We start from the raw sequence: 15,901 nt of genomic DNA on the forward strand, positions 1-15,901 counted from the left end.
TCAGACAAGCCTTCAAAAATTAGAGTAATTTACTAACAAACGATTAGGAGACAATTCACCAAGACCTTCTTTGGATTATTTTAAGCTACGGTTGTGTACGGTGGGCTCTGAGGTAGTAGGAAAGGAAATTGAATGAAAAAATAGTGAAAGAGGCTGAAGAGAAACTGAAGAAATACTAATTTAATTTTACAGCTGATTCAGCATAACATCTTCAGAAATTACACCTTAGAATAGAAAATCCTGTGGGTAAAAAATGAAGAGAGTGACCCATACAACTTTATTGAAAAGCGTTATCTGCGAAATTGAAATGCAGGGGTTAGAACAAAATAGTAAAGACAGTGAGAGGAACAGATGCAGGGATACATTAAGATACTTCAATGTCTGAGGTTGTTGATGATGATGTATTAAACGTATTCGCAGTTGCGAATATTGACAAGCATCAGCTGTATAATGGAATGACGACATTGGCAATTTTTGCCGGACGGGAAGTCGAACCCAGATTTCCCGCTTATCGCGAGCAGTCGCCTTAGCATTCGGCCATCCGTGCACGGTCGACGACATTTGAAAGTTTCGATGTGGCCGTGCGACATACTCGGACAGCCTAATGGTAGGAGGACCACTCGTGACAAGCGCGAGTCCTGGTGCTGCAAAAATTTCCATTGTCGTCATTCCACTATACCGCTAATGGTTGTCCAGACTGGCAACTGTGGATAGGTTTCTTGTATTTCATCACAGCTGCAATCGTCGCAGTGGCTGTTTCTTCGGAGATGTATACAGGTCCGGAGGAAGATTACCTTGTAATTCGGAGTAACACAGGCACTGAAATATCGTATTCATGATGGTTGTGGTTCAACGTGCCGCGACTGACCCTTGCTGAAATATCTTCTGCTATTTTTGGTAATGGAAGTAGTGTGGCGTGGTCCAGGGTTACGCACCTGCACGCACCAACAGCACGAAGACGCTGACGGTGGACCTCTGCAGCTGGCCCTCCATGTAGCTGAGGACGGCGAACGCCAGCGCCAGCAGGGCCCAGACGGGCAGCACCACCATCTGCTCCACCACCCACGGCAGCACCAGGCCGGGCTTGTCCTGCCAAAAGCCACAAGGATTGGGAAAGGGCACAGCTCATCCCCGTTTTCAAGAAGGGACGTCGAACAGATGTGCAGAACTATAGACCTATATCTCTAACGTCGATCAGTTGTAGAATTTTGGAACACGTATTATGTTCGAGTATAATGACTTTTCTGAGAACTAGAAATCTACTCTGTAGGAATCAACATGGGTTTCGAAAAAGACGATCGTGTGAAACCCAGCTCGCGCTATTCGTCCACGAGACTCAGAGTGCCATAGACACGGGTTCCCAGGTAGATGCCGTGTTTCTTGACTTCCGCAAGACGTTCCATACAGTTCCCCACAGTCGTTTAATGAACAAAGTAAGAGCATACGGACTGTCAATTGTGTGATTGGATTGAAGAGTTCCTAGATAACAGAACGCAGCACGTCATTTTCAATGGAGAGAAGTCTTCCGAAGTAAGAGTGATTTCAGGTGTGCCGCAGGGGAGTGTCGTAGGACCGTTGCTATTCACAATATATATAAATGACCTTGTGGATAACATCGGAATTTCACTGAGGCTTTTTACGGATGATGCTGTAGTATATCGAGAGGTTGTAACAATGGAAAATTGTACTGAAATGCAGGAGGATCTGCAACGAATAGACGCATGATGCAGGGAATGGCAATTGAATCTCAATGTAGACAAGTGTAATGTGCTGCGAATACATAGAAAGATCCTTTATCATTTAGTTACAACATAGCAGGTCAGCAACTGGAAGCATTTAATTCCATAAATTATTTGCGAGTAGGCATTAAGAGTGATTTAAAATGGAATGACCATATAAAATTGATCGTCGGTAAAGCAGATACCAGACTGAGATTCACTGGAAGAATCCTAAGGAAATGCAATCCGAAAACAAAGGAAGCAGATTACAGTACGCTTGTTCACCCACTGCTTGAATACTGCTCAGCAGTGTGGGATCCGTACCAGATAGGGTTGATAGAAGAGATGGAGAAGATCCAACGGAGAGCAGCGTGCTTCGTTGCAGGATCATTTAGTAATCGCGAAAGCGTTACGGAGATGACAGATAAATTTTAGTGGAAGACTCTGCAGGAGAGACGCTCAGTAGCTCTGTACGGGTTTTTTGTTAAAGTTTCGAGAACATACCTTCACCGAAGAGTCAAGCAGTATATTGCTCCCTCCTACGTATATCTCGCGAAGAGACCATGAGGATAAAACCCGGAGATTGGAGCCCACACAGAGGCATACCGACAATCATTCTTTCCACGAACAATACGAGACTGGAGTAGAAGGGAGAACCGATAGAGGATCTCAAGGTACCCTCCGCCACACACCGTCAGGTGGCTTGCGCAGTACGGATGTGGATGTAGATGTAGACCAGCGTCTGCACAGGCGGTTAGCACCACCGTGAGCTACAGCTTCAAAAGCGACCGTTCATGTCTGAATAACATGTCTTGAATATTGTCCAGCTACCTAGCTGCTACCAACTAATCGTTACTCCTCATCTGTGGAGCATTCATTATTAGCCATTTGCTTATCGCATTCTACAAAACTTTGAGTAACTATAATAAAGCCTAGCCCCAATGATCCGAGAACGGTCTCACAACCCGAACCACACGCCACTGTTAAGCACTAATGAAGGACTGGGTCCCTTACTTCGATTACACATATTTCATTAAGGTCAATCCAACACATTTATTTCAAATAACTTAAATGAAGTTACATTTGAATCTGTCTGACATTAAACAGGAATAAAAAAAAACAATTTCAATATTAGCTGATTTAGTGCGTGAAGCGCGAGTTAAACCAATAAGCAGATAAACTAAACAATTCTCCATAGTTCAAAGAAAGAGAAAAACAAAATTGAATCAATTCACCCCCACTGACAAATATCCAGACGTAAAAGTTGCAGTGTCCTCAAGACAATTAGATAACCATTGATGTAATTTTTTCAAAGCCACACCGAATGCTTCAAAACACGCGTTTTATTTAACGCCAGTGAGCCTAGGACGGTGTTTTTATCATACTTTGTCCCTTCCGCTTTGCGATTTTCTTATTAAATGCATCTGCATCAAATCAGAAATATATTTCTCACCTTGCAGCATTTTACAGTGGGCAGTGTGCATTCGAGTCCATTCACAATGCGAAGTGTGCAATCATTTCCGGATGTTCTAATTATCGTTCCTTCTCAATTAAACAATAGCGAATATAAATCGAAAAATACTTCCAGGCATGGACCATGACTCGATCAATGTATTTTTCAGTAACATATAACGTCTCCATACACTTTGTTCAGTTCAGTCAAAATGTGTTGCAACGGATGATATAATAATACATGCGACTTCATCAAATTTACTCTTGTTACTACTAATTTCATCGCGTTTTTACGCCTGCGAGTTTAGCAGAAGAAATTTCTTGATATAGAGAACAGTAAGTGCCATCTGTCGGCGGCTGTAACTTTCTGCTCTTTCATAGTCCACTAAAACATTAAATTCTGTCTGTATGGTGTTGTAGTGTTGTCCCATGCAAAATGTTTGTCACCCGTCGGTCATTTGACTGTATAATAGATGTTGAGAATTCCCCTTCTTCCCTTGCATTATTCCTATCGATTTTAAACTCCTGTAACGATTGATCGCTGGGCTGGCTGTTTGTGTGCAGATTGTCACTTGACCTGTGCACTTCTTTTTTACCAAGAACAAATCACGAAGAGTAAGCAGTGGTGACGCTACAATTCTGCTAATTATATCGTGCCAACCGAACATTGCCTGCCGCATAACCAAATCAAATGTCGTGGTGTTCCGTGTACTTCTGAGGAGGGCCGAGCAAAGGCGAAACACGCCGAGCCTCTGCTGCACACGTGCAACACGACATTCTCGCGTGCAGTTTTGCATGACACGAGTGGCGTTGTCCTACATACACTACTGGTCATTAAAATTGCTGCACCAAGAAGAAATGCATATGATAAATGGCTATTCATTGGACAAATATATTATGCTAGAACTGACATGTGATTACATTTTCACTAAATTTAGGTGCATAGATCCTGAGAAATCAGTACCCAGAACAACCACCACGCCTGGGCATTGAGTCAAACAGAGCTTCGATGGCGTGTACAGTACAGCTGCCCATGCAGCTTCAACACGATACCACACTACATCAAGCGTATTGCGACCAGCCAGTTGCTCGGCCACCATTGACCAGACGTTTTCAATTGGTGAGAGATCTGGAGAATGTGCTGGCCAGGGCAGCAGTCGAACATTTTCTGTATCCAGAAAGTCCCGTACAGGACCTTCAACATGCGGTCGTACATAATCCTGCTGAAATGTAGGGTTTCGCAGGGATCGAATGAAGGTAGAGCCACAGGTCGTAACGCATCTGAAATGTAACCTCCACTGTTCAAAGTGCCGTACATGCGAACAAGAGGTGACCGAAACGTGTGAGCGATGGCACCCCATACCATAACGCCGGGTGGTATGCCAATATGGTGATGACGAATACACGCTTCCAACGTGCGTTCACCGCGATGTCGCCAAACACGGGTTCGACCATCGTGATGCTGTAAACAGAACCTGGATTTATCCGAAAAAATGACGTTTTGCCATTCGTGCAGCCAGGTTCGTCGTTGAGTACACCATCGCAGGCGCTCCTGTCTGTGAAGCAGCGTCAAGGGTAACCACGGTCTCCGAGCTGATAGTCCATGCTGCTGCAAACGTCGTCGAACTGTTCGTGCAGATGGTTTTGTCTTTGAAACTTCCCCATCTGTTGACTCAGGGATCGAGACGTGGCTGCACGATCCGTTTCAGCCATGCGGATAAGATGCCTGTCATCTCGGCTGCTAGTGATAGGAGGGCTGTGGGATCCAGCACGGCATTTCGTATTACCCTCCTGAACCTACCGAGTCCATATTCTGCTAACAGTCATTGGATTTCGACCAACGCGAGCAGAAATGTCGCGACACAATGAACCGCAGTCGCGATAGGCTAAAATCCGACCTTTATCAAAGTCGAAAACGTGATGGCGCACATTTCTCCGCTTTACACGAGGCATCACAACAACGTTTCACCAGGCAACGTCGGTCAACTGCTGTTTGAGTATGAGAAATCGGTTGGAAACTTTCATTTCAGCACGTTGTAGGTGTCGCCACCGGCGCCAACCTTGTGTGAATGCTCTTGAAAGCTAATCATTTGCATATCACAGCATCTTCTTCCAGTCGGTTAAATTTAGCGTCTGTGGCACGTCATATTCGTGGTTTAGCAATTTTAATGGCCAGTAGTGTATTATCACTTACGTAACGGTATTGCGTTACATCGAATATGTTCATTTTAAGCTTAACACAGTTTTAATTTTAGTAGCAGCAGATATGACTTCTGTTCACAGCCACTAGGACCGTAACGAATGGCTTAATCAAAATTAGCACACTGGACTCGCATTCGGGAGGACGACGGTTCGATCCCGCGTCCGGCCATCCTGATTTAGGTTTTCCGTTATTTCCCTAGATCATTTCAGGCAAATGCCGGGATGGTTCCTTTCAAAGGGCACGGCCGATTTCCTTCCCCATCCTTCCCTATTCCGAGCTTGTGCTCCGTCTCTAATGATCTCGTTGTCTACGGGACGTTAAACACTAATCTCCTTCTCCTCCTCCTCCTTCTTAATTAAAAACGCGTTTCCAGAAAAAAGCAAGAAAGAGTAGGGAGGTACCAGCCACATCTAGTTCACTAGAGACAGAGCAAAATCTTGGAATGTTTAAAGGACGGGGAAGAAAGTTAGCCATGCCCTTCCAAAGGAACTAACCCAGATTTTACCTCGAAGGATTTAGGGAAACCAAAATCTGCATGTTTCGATGGGGACTTGAACCGTCATTCTTCCGAATTCGGGTCCCGTGTTTTTCCAGAGACAAGGCACCCAAGTTGTACAACCTGTGCTCCACCATGTCCACGTGTCACTGAGGCAGGCTCTGTGGCACTGTTGAGCTAGAGAGTTGGTTTACTGGGTATGGATGCAGAAACGTCAGCGAGCTGTAAGCAGTGCTTGACATTAAAAACAACTCACCTGGCGAGCGCCGAAGATGAGCATGATGGAGCAGATGCCGTCCACTACAGCCATGGCGGTGATGCCGTAGAAGGTGGCTCTGAGGACTGCGGAAAGGAAAAGTCTCTGAATGAGGTAGTCGTAGACTGGAGGACAAAGACATGTCAACTTGAATAGCGATAAGCACTCTAGACAAGAAATTAGTCACCCTTGAGATAAATTAGCCTAATACCGTCTAACACCACCTCTAGCTTTGATAATTGCATCAGTTCAAGATGAGAGTCCACAAGTCGCTTCAGCTTTCGCACATCCAGCTTACGCCACTTATTGATCATTAGATCACGGACAGCTACCACATTGCAGGGATGTTTATAACTACGTGTCGCACATTTTTCCAAACTGTTCTAAACCAGAGTAATTCAGCAGACCAGTTGTGTTGCGGTAGTGCGTCTGAATGTTCACCAAACCAGGAATGTATGTGTGTAGACATGTGACTTAGCTGTTGTCAGCGTGGAGAGCTAGAATCGTGGACAACACTTGGGCTGCGATAATGTAATGATGAACATCTGGGTTCATGTTCGCAGTAATCTGAACTCCTTGTTTCAAGCGAGACACGAAACATCCCCCCCCCCCAACGTCATACAATGTCTAGTCAGATTAAGGTGACGAAAAGCCATTGCGAACTTCTATGAGAGATCCACGAAGAGAGTCATTGAAGTTCTTGAAGGTATTGACAGAGATGTGGAGTCAAAATGACTGCAGTGCCATCACTAGCGCCGGCCAGTGTAGCCGAGCGATTCTAAGTGCCTCAGTCTTGAACCGCGCGACCGCTACGGTCAGAGGTTCGAATCCTGCCTCGGGTATGGATGTGTGTGAAGTCCTTAGGTTAGTTAGGTTCAAGTAGTTCTAAGTTCTAGGGGACTGATGACCGATGTATGTCCCACAGTGCTCAGAGCCATTTGAACCATTTTACAACACAATACCTAGTCCCCGAGTGGATACAGTTGCCGATATGTCAGAGAACCGAACCTGGGTCCACTGCATGGCAATCAGCAGCACTGACCACTCTGCTACGGGGGCGCACTAAACCTCTCTGTGATGTACACAGCCTCTCTTGTAACGTCTACCGCTAGAGTTTCTGGAACATCTTGCTAAAGTTCATGCGCCGAATAGACGACTGAAATGGATCATTCTCCGTTGGATCTCGTCTGTCTCTTGAATTAATGGAATCCGACTCCAAACTGCTCTTTCAGGCAGCTCACTTTCTAATTTTCGCTCTGGAACTGGATGAAATTGATCGTGTACACTGACAGCAGCGATTCCTGTCAGGTTTATAATCGACTGTCATTGACAGGGCCTGACTTGCCTCTCAAATCTATGCCGATTATGATCTTTTTAAGACTGCTGTTATTATGCCGTTTTAAATACACTTCTGGAAATGGAAAAAAGAACACATTGACACCGGTGTGTCAGACCCACCATACTTGCTCCGGACACTGCGAGAGGGCTGTACAAGCAATGATCACACGCACGGCACAGCGGACACACCAGGAACCGCGGTGTTGGCCGTCGAATGGCGCTAGCTGCGCAGCATTTGTGCACCGCCGCCGTCAGTGTCAGCCAGTTTGCCGTGGCATACGGAGCTCCATCGCAGTCTTTAACACTGGTAGCATGCCGCGACAGCGTGGACGTGAACCGTATGTGCAGTTGACGGACTTTGAGCGAGGGCGTATAGTGGGCATGCGGGAAGCCGGGTGGACGTACCACCGAATTGCTCAACATGTGGGGCGTGAGGTCTCCACAGTACATCGATGTTGTCGCCAGTGGTCGGCGGAAGGTGCACGTGCCCGTCGACCTGGGACCGGACCGCAGCGACGCACGGATGCACGCCAAGACCGTAGGATCCTACGCAGTGCCGTAGGGGACCGCACCGCCACTTCCCAGCAAATTAGGGACACTGTTGCTCCTGGGGTATCGGCGAGGACCATTCGCAACCGTCTCCATGAAGCTGGGCTACGGTCCCGCACACCGTTAGGCCGTCTTCCGCTCACGCCCCAACATCGTGCAGCCCGCCTCCAGTGGTGTCGCGACAGGCGTGAATGGAGGGGCGAATGGAGACGTGTCGTCTTCAGCGATGAGAGTCGCTTCTGCCTTGGTGCCAATGATGGTCGTATGCGTGTTTGGCGCCGTGCAGGTGAGCGCCACAATCAGGACTGCATACGACCGAGGCACACAGGGCCAACACCCGGCATCATGGTGTGGGGAGCGATCTCCTGCACTGGCCGTACACCTCTGGTGATCGTCGAGGAGACACTGAATAGTGCACGGTACATCCAAACCGTCATCGAACCCATCGTTCTACCATTCCTAGACCGGCAAGGGAACTTGCTGTTCCAACAGGACAATGCACGTCCACATGTATCCCGTGCCACCCAACGAGCTCTACAAGGTGTAAGTCAACTACCCTGGCCAGCAAGATCTCCGGATCTGTCCCCCATTGAGCATGTTTGGGACTGGATGAAGCGTCGTCTCACGCGGTCTGCACGCCCAGCACGAACGCTGGTCCAACTGAGGCGCCAGGTGTAAATGGCATGGCAAGCCGTTCCACAGGACTACATCCAGCATCTCTACGGTCGTCTCCATGGGAGAATAGCAGCCTGCATTGCTGCGAAAGGTGGATATACACTGTACTAGTGCCGACATTGTGCATGCTCTGTTGCCTGTGTCTATGTGCCTGCGGTTCTGTCAGTGTGATCATGTGATGTATCTGACCCCAGGAATATGTCAATAAAGTTTCCCCTTCCTGGGACAATGAATTCACGGTGTTCTTATTTCAATTTCCAGGAGTGTACATGCCAGTGGTACACCATATCGTGTAGACCCCTTGGACAGTCTGCATTGGTGCACCAACAAATTTCCTTCATGGTGGATGGAGACATCTAACATGTGTCTAGCGGCTCTTGTGTAAGTGATAGATGAATGGAAATATAAGTTTTAAATCGGCTGCAGATATATATTTTGCATTTTACTGCCCAAAACTTCGCTGCTATAGCTTTTCTGCTGGATTATGTGCATTAAGATGCAAAACTGTGACACGCAGTTGATCCACCATTTATAAAGCGGTTCGGCCGCACGGGAGCCAATGGGGACACATGAAGCTTCGGACACAAACACTGATTAGCTAGAACATTATGAGCAACTACCTAATAGCCGGTATGTACACCTTCGGCACGGATAACAGCGATGGCGCGTCGTGGCATGGAGCAGTAAGGCCTTGGTAGTTCGCTGGAGAACGTTGGCACCACATCCGCATACACGACTCACTTAGCTCCCGTAAATTGCGGGACGGGGGCCGACGAGGTCTGATACCACATTCAACCGCATACCAGATGCACATCAACTGAAGCTTGACAGTGTTAGAACCACTGCATCACACTCCTGGCCTAGTGACAGAGCGCATTATCTGGTTGAAAAACGTCACTGCCGTCGTGAAACATGATCTTCATGAAGGGGTGTACATGGTCAGCAACAAGTCCACAATACTCGCTGGCCGTCATGGTTCCTTGCACGAGCTCCACTGGACTTGCCCACGAGAATGTTCCCCTGAACATAATGGAGCCGCCGCTAGCTTGCCTCTATCCTGCAGTACAGGTGTCAAGCAACTATTCCCCGGCGGCCGCGGTGGTCTAACGGTTCTAGGCGCTCAGTCCGGAACCGCGGGACCGCTGCGGTCGCATGTTCGAATCCTGCCTCGGGCATGGACGTGTGCCATGTCCTTAGGTTAGTTAGGTTTAAGTAGTTCTAAGTTCTAGGGGACTAATGACCACAGCAATTGAGTCCCATAGTGCTCAGAGCCATTTGAAACAACTATTCCCCTGGAAGACGTCAGGTTCGCCCCCTCCCCTCCCCAATAACATGGCGAAGAACGTGTTGGGATTCATCAGACCATGCAACGCTCTGCCACTGCACCAACGTCTAGTGCCAGTGGTCTCCAGCCGCTGTGACCGAGCGGTTCTAGGCGTCAGTCCGGAACCACGCTGCTGCTACGGTCACAGTTCGAATCCTGCCTCGGGCATGGATGTCTGTGATATCCTTAGGTTAGTTAGGTTTAAGTAGTTCTAAGTCTAGGGGACTGATGACCTCAGATGTTAACTCCCATAGTGCTTAGTGCATTTAAACCAATGGTCACTTGCCCATTTCAGTCGTAGTGGCCAATGTTGTGGTGTTAACATAGGCACATGCATGGGCCGTCGGCTGCGGAGACCCAGCATTAGGAGTGTTCGGTGCACTGTGAGTTCAGACATACTTTTATTCTGTCCAGCATTAAACTCTGATGTCATTTCTAGCACAGTTCGCCGCCTGTCCCGTTTTACCGATGTGTTCACCCTACGATGCCCACCCAACCCCTCAATTTCTGGACGTGGGTTTACCTTTTCTACATGTTGAAGACACTCACCAGAACACTCTTCAAGCAATGTATACGTCGTGCAGTTTCCGTCAAACTCAGACAGCTCGCTTGTACTACATGCACCATGCATGTGTCTAACTAGCAGCTATTCCTGGCTAGGTGATGCTGCTATCGCTTGGATGGGTGTACATCGATAGTGGGTTTGTTGTAATAATGTTCTAGCTGACCAGTATGAAAACCACTCAAGATAACTCACACATTTAAGTGTAACATGTCTGCCAAAATAAATAATAAAACTTTAATTGCTAACGATGGATAATATTTATTCTTATCTACAAGATGTAGCAACTAAGTAGCAAGGATTAAAAAAAATTGCAAATACTAACAGTTTAAAATTTATTAAATTGGCTGTCGTGATTATAACTGTACCATTGTGCACCTCAGCCCCGGTTTCAACGACAATGGCAACGACTCACTCACCTGACAGCGTGATGTCATACATTTTCTGCTTTTCTGAGTTCCATGCGTCGCTGAAGTGTTGATACACGTCGTCCATGTCTTTCTCCAGATTGCGCATCATCAGCGGTGCTCCCACAACGACCACCAGAGAGATTACCTGTTGCGAACACACACACACTCTTGTATGAACGAAATTAAAGAACAACAGTATCTTAAGTGCGGAAAATAATCACTAACGGATTTCCACAGGGATCGATGATAGGACCGGTCTTGTTTATGTTGCATTCATGGAGTTATGAGTGTAAGAGCAAATATTTCCACTGATTGCTGAGGACTCTGTACTGAACAACATTTCATCAGTGCTTACTTGGCCTGTAGACATAATTATAGCTATTACGACTAGTACACTATCAGGTCGGTTAGTACAGGGTGAGTAATTGAACTGTGTGGAAAAAAGCGTAAACAAGTTACAAACTGCGGAGTGGGCACACTTTATTCAATTTGGAAACGCCACTACAGATATTCATATTTGGCTTATGACATGTTCGATATGCCTACCATCATTAGCGATGATGTGACGCAGGCGAATAGTGAAATTCTGCATGAACCCCTGAAGTGTCGGAACATCGATTTTGTCGATGACCTCCTGAATGGCTGTTTTGAGTTCAGTAATTATTTTGGGATTATTGCTGTACACCTTTTTAATATGTTGTTGTTGTGGTCTTCAGTCCTGAGACTGGTCTGATGCAGCTCTCCATGCTACTCTATCCTGTGCAAGCTTCTTCATCTCCCAGTACCTACTGCAACCTACATCCCTCTGAATCTGTTTAGTGTATTCATCTCTTGGTCTCCCTCTACGATTTTTACCCTCCACGCTGCCTTACAATACTAAATTGGTGACCCCTTGATGCCTCAGAACATGTCCTACCAACCGATCCCTTCTTCTAGTCAAGTTGTCCCACAAACTTATCTTCTCCCCAATCCTATTCAATACCTCCTCATTAGTTATATGATCTGGCCATATAATATATATAATATAATCCCACAAAAAGAAGTCGCATGTGTTCAGATCCGAAGAATATGGCGACCAATCGAAGCCCACTTCTGTGGCCTCTTGGTACCCCAGAGCCAGAATACGGTTCACAAAGTGCTACTCCAAGACATCAAACACTCACCTGCTTCGATGGCGTCTTGCATGAATCACATCTGGTCGAAATCAGGATCACTTTGGATAATATCATCTTCCAAAACCTTCGTGTACTGTTCGGTAATCACCGTGCCACCAAGGAATACTGCTCCGAATATTCCGCGAGTGGATACTGCACACAACACAGTCACTCGTTGAGGTGAAGAGACTTCTCGATCGCTAAATACGGATTCTCCGTGCCCCAAAAGCGCCAAGTTTGTTTAGTGACGAACCCATCCAAATGAAAGTGAGCTAAACCAAACAACACTAATTCCCATCATGTCCCGCGGCCAACTGTGCAGTTTTAACGTCCTAACGCAAACCGTTCAGTAGTTATGACGATATTATTTCATATAGTTCAATAACGGTCACCCCGTATCTCCGAGAATGCATGGAGCAAGCAAGCTATTAACGTTTACTTTCCCGTGGGCAGCATGTCAGGTATTCAGGTCTGTGTACTTGAATGTAAAATGGATAGTCTATACTGACAGGCATAGTCCATTTTGTGGCACAGTTAAGACCATCCAAGAAAATCAGGTAGTAAATTTTCTGATGTGCTTGTGAGAAGACTGATAGATGCAGGAAGAAACAACAATCCACATTTTGAAGTGGGTGAAGGCAGCAGTGTTCACAATATCTGTACCTATACCCCTAACACCCTCTATACGAGTAAATGATCGTGTTTGTAATGATCTAAAATGGTGATATTTGCAGAAGAAGCAAGTATTTTAATCAGATTTTCAACAGGTGTAAATGTAATAAATGGACTGGTTTTCTGCAAAGTAACTACACCATGGCCTGACTACTACACATACGTGAGCGAAGATCGATAAATGAAACAAATATTCTAAGTTCTTGGGTGTTCATTTCTATAAGAACCTGATCTGAAAGTCGCTTGTTTCAGATCTTCTTACTCATCCAAGTTCTGCAAATTCTGCACTGTAAATTACATTGTTAGACATTGGTTCAATTTCTGATATTAAAGTATGTGCTTCTAGACCATTTTACCGTGGGAAATTCAAATATTTTATCAAAATATCGTTGTCAGGGATACTTTTTATGTAATATGTATATTCACAATTCATGGCAAACACAGAGACGTTATAGAGAAATACGGGTATGTTGCCGCATCCAGTAGTGATAGAACGTGATAATTTCTTGTGCAACAGCAGATGGGATGAATCAGACATTATTAGGTTATCCCCCGCCACACCTACGTCATTAAGACCTCCTGAAACATCTCATTAAGTCGAACGGCGACAGCCGGCGCTGCCTCGGCAGTAAAGCTTCACGTCTCCTAGGGGCAGGTGCATCGAGTTTACAACAGTGGTGTTAGCCGCAATTTGTGTCAGTCTTAATGAGTGGGTGTTTTGGCTGACAAGTAACTGTCTGTCATATTTCCGACCACAGTTGAATTTTTTAGTTTCTGTGTGTAAACTGATTGAGCCTGCTGCTGAAAGTAAAACGACTGCTTGTTTATACACATCAGCTTTCCTCTAGTTCCCTACTATTAATTTAATACTGGTATATTACCAAAGTGGTATTTTTAAATTTGCAGAAATGCCACGTCGTCGTGGATGTCGATATAAACCAGGCAACTTCTGCTACATCTGTGGGAAGTTCACTTTTGCCAGAAATAGGAAGAAAATTTCTTCAGTCATACGGAAAGCATACAAACATTACTTTGGAGTAGAGGTAGGAGACCAAGATAAAGAATGGGCACCACATTTCTGTTGTGCTACATGTTACTGCAAACTAATTCCGTGGTGGAAAGGTAAAGAGAATGTGGCGCTGTTTGCTGTTCCCACGGTGTGGAGGGAGCCTAAGGACCACGTTACTGATTGTTATTTCTGTCTAACAAAAATTCAGGGTGTTACAAACAAAAAGTCGAAGAGGCACATTGTTTACCCAAATCTGCCTTCAGCGAGAATGCCATTGCAGCATTCCGACAACCTTCCACTACCTTCAAGAGCTCGGGGTCAAATTCCGAGTGACAGTGAAATAAGTAGTACTGAAGAAATCACAGATGATGATTAGTCATCGCCACATTTGTTAACACAGGCAGATTTAAATGATTTAGAACGTGATTTAGGACTAAGTAAACGAAAGGCGCAGCTGCTTTTTTCGCAATGACGTTGCTGGCTTGATGAAAGTGCTGAACTTCACTTATATTTCACAGGAGTGGAGACTTTTCATAGATGCCTCGAAAACAAGCCTGAAGGCTATTTTGCTCCATAATGGAAATAAAATACCCTCTGTTCCAGTAGCTTACGCTAGTTTGACAAAAGAGAATTACGAATTCGTACAAAGGATGCTAAATTCATTAAAATACAATGAACACAAATGGAAAATATGTGCAGATTAATTACTATGGTGCTGGGAATGCAACAAGGTTACTCGAAGTATGCCTATTTTCTTTGCGAGTGGGATAGTCGAGACCGAAATTCTCACTACGTGAAAAAAAAATTGGCCTAGGCGAAGATGGAAAGTTGGCGAAAAGAATGTACAACGTGAAAGTCTGGTAGCTCCTGAATATATACTACTTCCATCACTTCAGATCAAACTTGGCCTGATGAAACAATTCGTGAAGGCCATGGATCAAACAGGCTGTGGGTTTGCATATCTAGCTACCAAAATCTCCCGTCTTTCAGCTGCAAAAATAAAGGAAGGTGTATTTGTGCGCCCACAAATCAGGGAGCTGCAGAAAGATGCAAATTTTGAAGCATGTTTAACTGATAAAGAAAAAACCGCATGGGACTATTTCAAGATGGTGTCGGAAAACTTCCTCGGAAGAAGAAGAGCTACTAACTACAAAGCAATGGTGAAGGATATGATCAAAGCGTATCAGGATTTGGGGTGCAATATGTCTTTGAAGGTATATATGATGGACTCTCATCTGGACTACTTCACAGAGAGTTGTAGTGACGTATCGGATGAACATGGGGAAAGATTCCATGAAGACATTTCTACTATAGAAAAGCGGTATGAAGGGAAGTGGGTACCTTCTATGTTAGCAGATTATTGCTGGAATATCATTCGAGAGAAGAAAGATTCACAATACAAGAGAAAAAAGTGATGTGCATTGCAAGGCAGTGGCTCATTGTTTGTCAATTTTCTGTAATTTCTCATGTCAAATAAATGCTTCAAAGTGTATACACAAAGGATACTGTGTTATATGTTAGATCCCACCCTCCATTAATGTGATGAACTTACAACACATAAAGATGTGCATTTGCTTGTCGAATTTCGCCTCACGTTTGCTGCATTATATCAGAAACTGAAAAGAGAAATAAAATTGCGATTACTCATAAACTATCCATGACAGAAAAAAACTAAAACTAGTTTTCAATTCAGCACTCAAAATACAACTAGGACCACAATATTTTTTATCAGAAATAGAAAAATATGTTTTTTTGTAGAACAGTGTTATCGAGACGAAAATTTCAAAAGTTTAGTTAGTTTTCATATTTTTATTCACAGTCGTACGGCTTTCCTTATGTCATTAGTTTTCTAAAACCATAAGGGACGATCAAAAAGTTTCGGTATGAGGGCGTGGCTGCAGCGTGTATGCAATGTAGCGCGACACCGATGCGGGTGTATAAGCACCGACATGCAGGCGAGGGATTAGTGTGGCATTGGCGTCCTCTTCACGTGCGTGCGGTAAATGCGGAAAAGTAAACTATGGCGAATTATTACCAACTGCGTCCAAACAGGACCAACGTACCGCTCTTCTTACACGGGTAG

General features: G+C 45.2%; 2 protein-coding genes across 3 annotated transcripts in view; one reads left to right on the forward strand and one right to left on the reverse strand.

Annotated features, from left to right (window-relative positions):
* LOC126292035 (amyloid-beta-like protein) overlaps positions 1-15,901 on the forward strand; it is a 1,795,419-nt gene that overhangs the window by 618,132 nt on the left and 1,161,386 nt on the right. The gene's annotated exons all lie outside the window — the stretch shown is intronic.
* LOC126292051 (uncharacterized) overlaps positions 1-15,901 on the reverse strand; it is a 50,915-nt gene that overhangs the window by 1,750 nt on the left and 33,264 nt on the right. The window contains exons 1-4 of one of the 2 annotated variants that reach the window (XM_049985854.1): positions 15,371-15,435; positions 10,993-11,128; positions 6,126-6,211; positions 936-1,089 (exon numbers count right to left, since the gene is read on the reverse strand). In XM_049985854.1, coding sequence (XP_049841811.1) covers positions 936-1,089; positions 6,126-6,211; positions 10,993-11,092 — 340 coding nt within the window. In that variant the 5' untranslated portion in view covers positions 11,093-11,128; positions 15,371-15,435. Of the gene's footprint in view, positions 1-935; positions 1,090-6,125; positions 6,212-10,992; positions 11,129-15,370; positions 15,436-15,901 lie in introns of those variants that run through there. The other variant, XM_049985853.1, reaches the window with a different exon arrangement.

The sequence above is a fragment of the Schistocerca gregaria genome, chromosome 9 (genome assembly GCF_023897955.1).
Source record: "Schistocerca gregaria isolate iqSchGreg1 chromosome 9, iqSchGreg1.2, whole genome shotgun sequence".
NCBI classification, from domain to species: domain Eukaryota; kingdom Metazoa; phylum Arthropoda; class Insecta; order Orthoptera; family Acrididae; genus Schistocerca; species Schistocerca gregaria.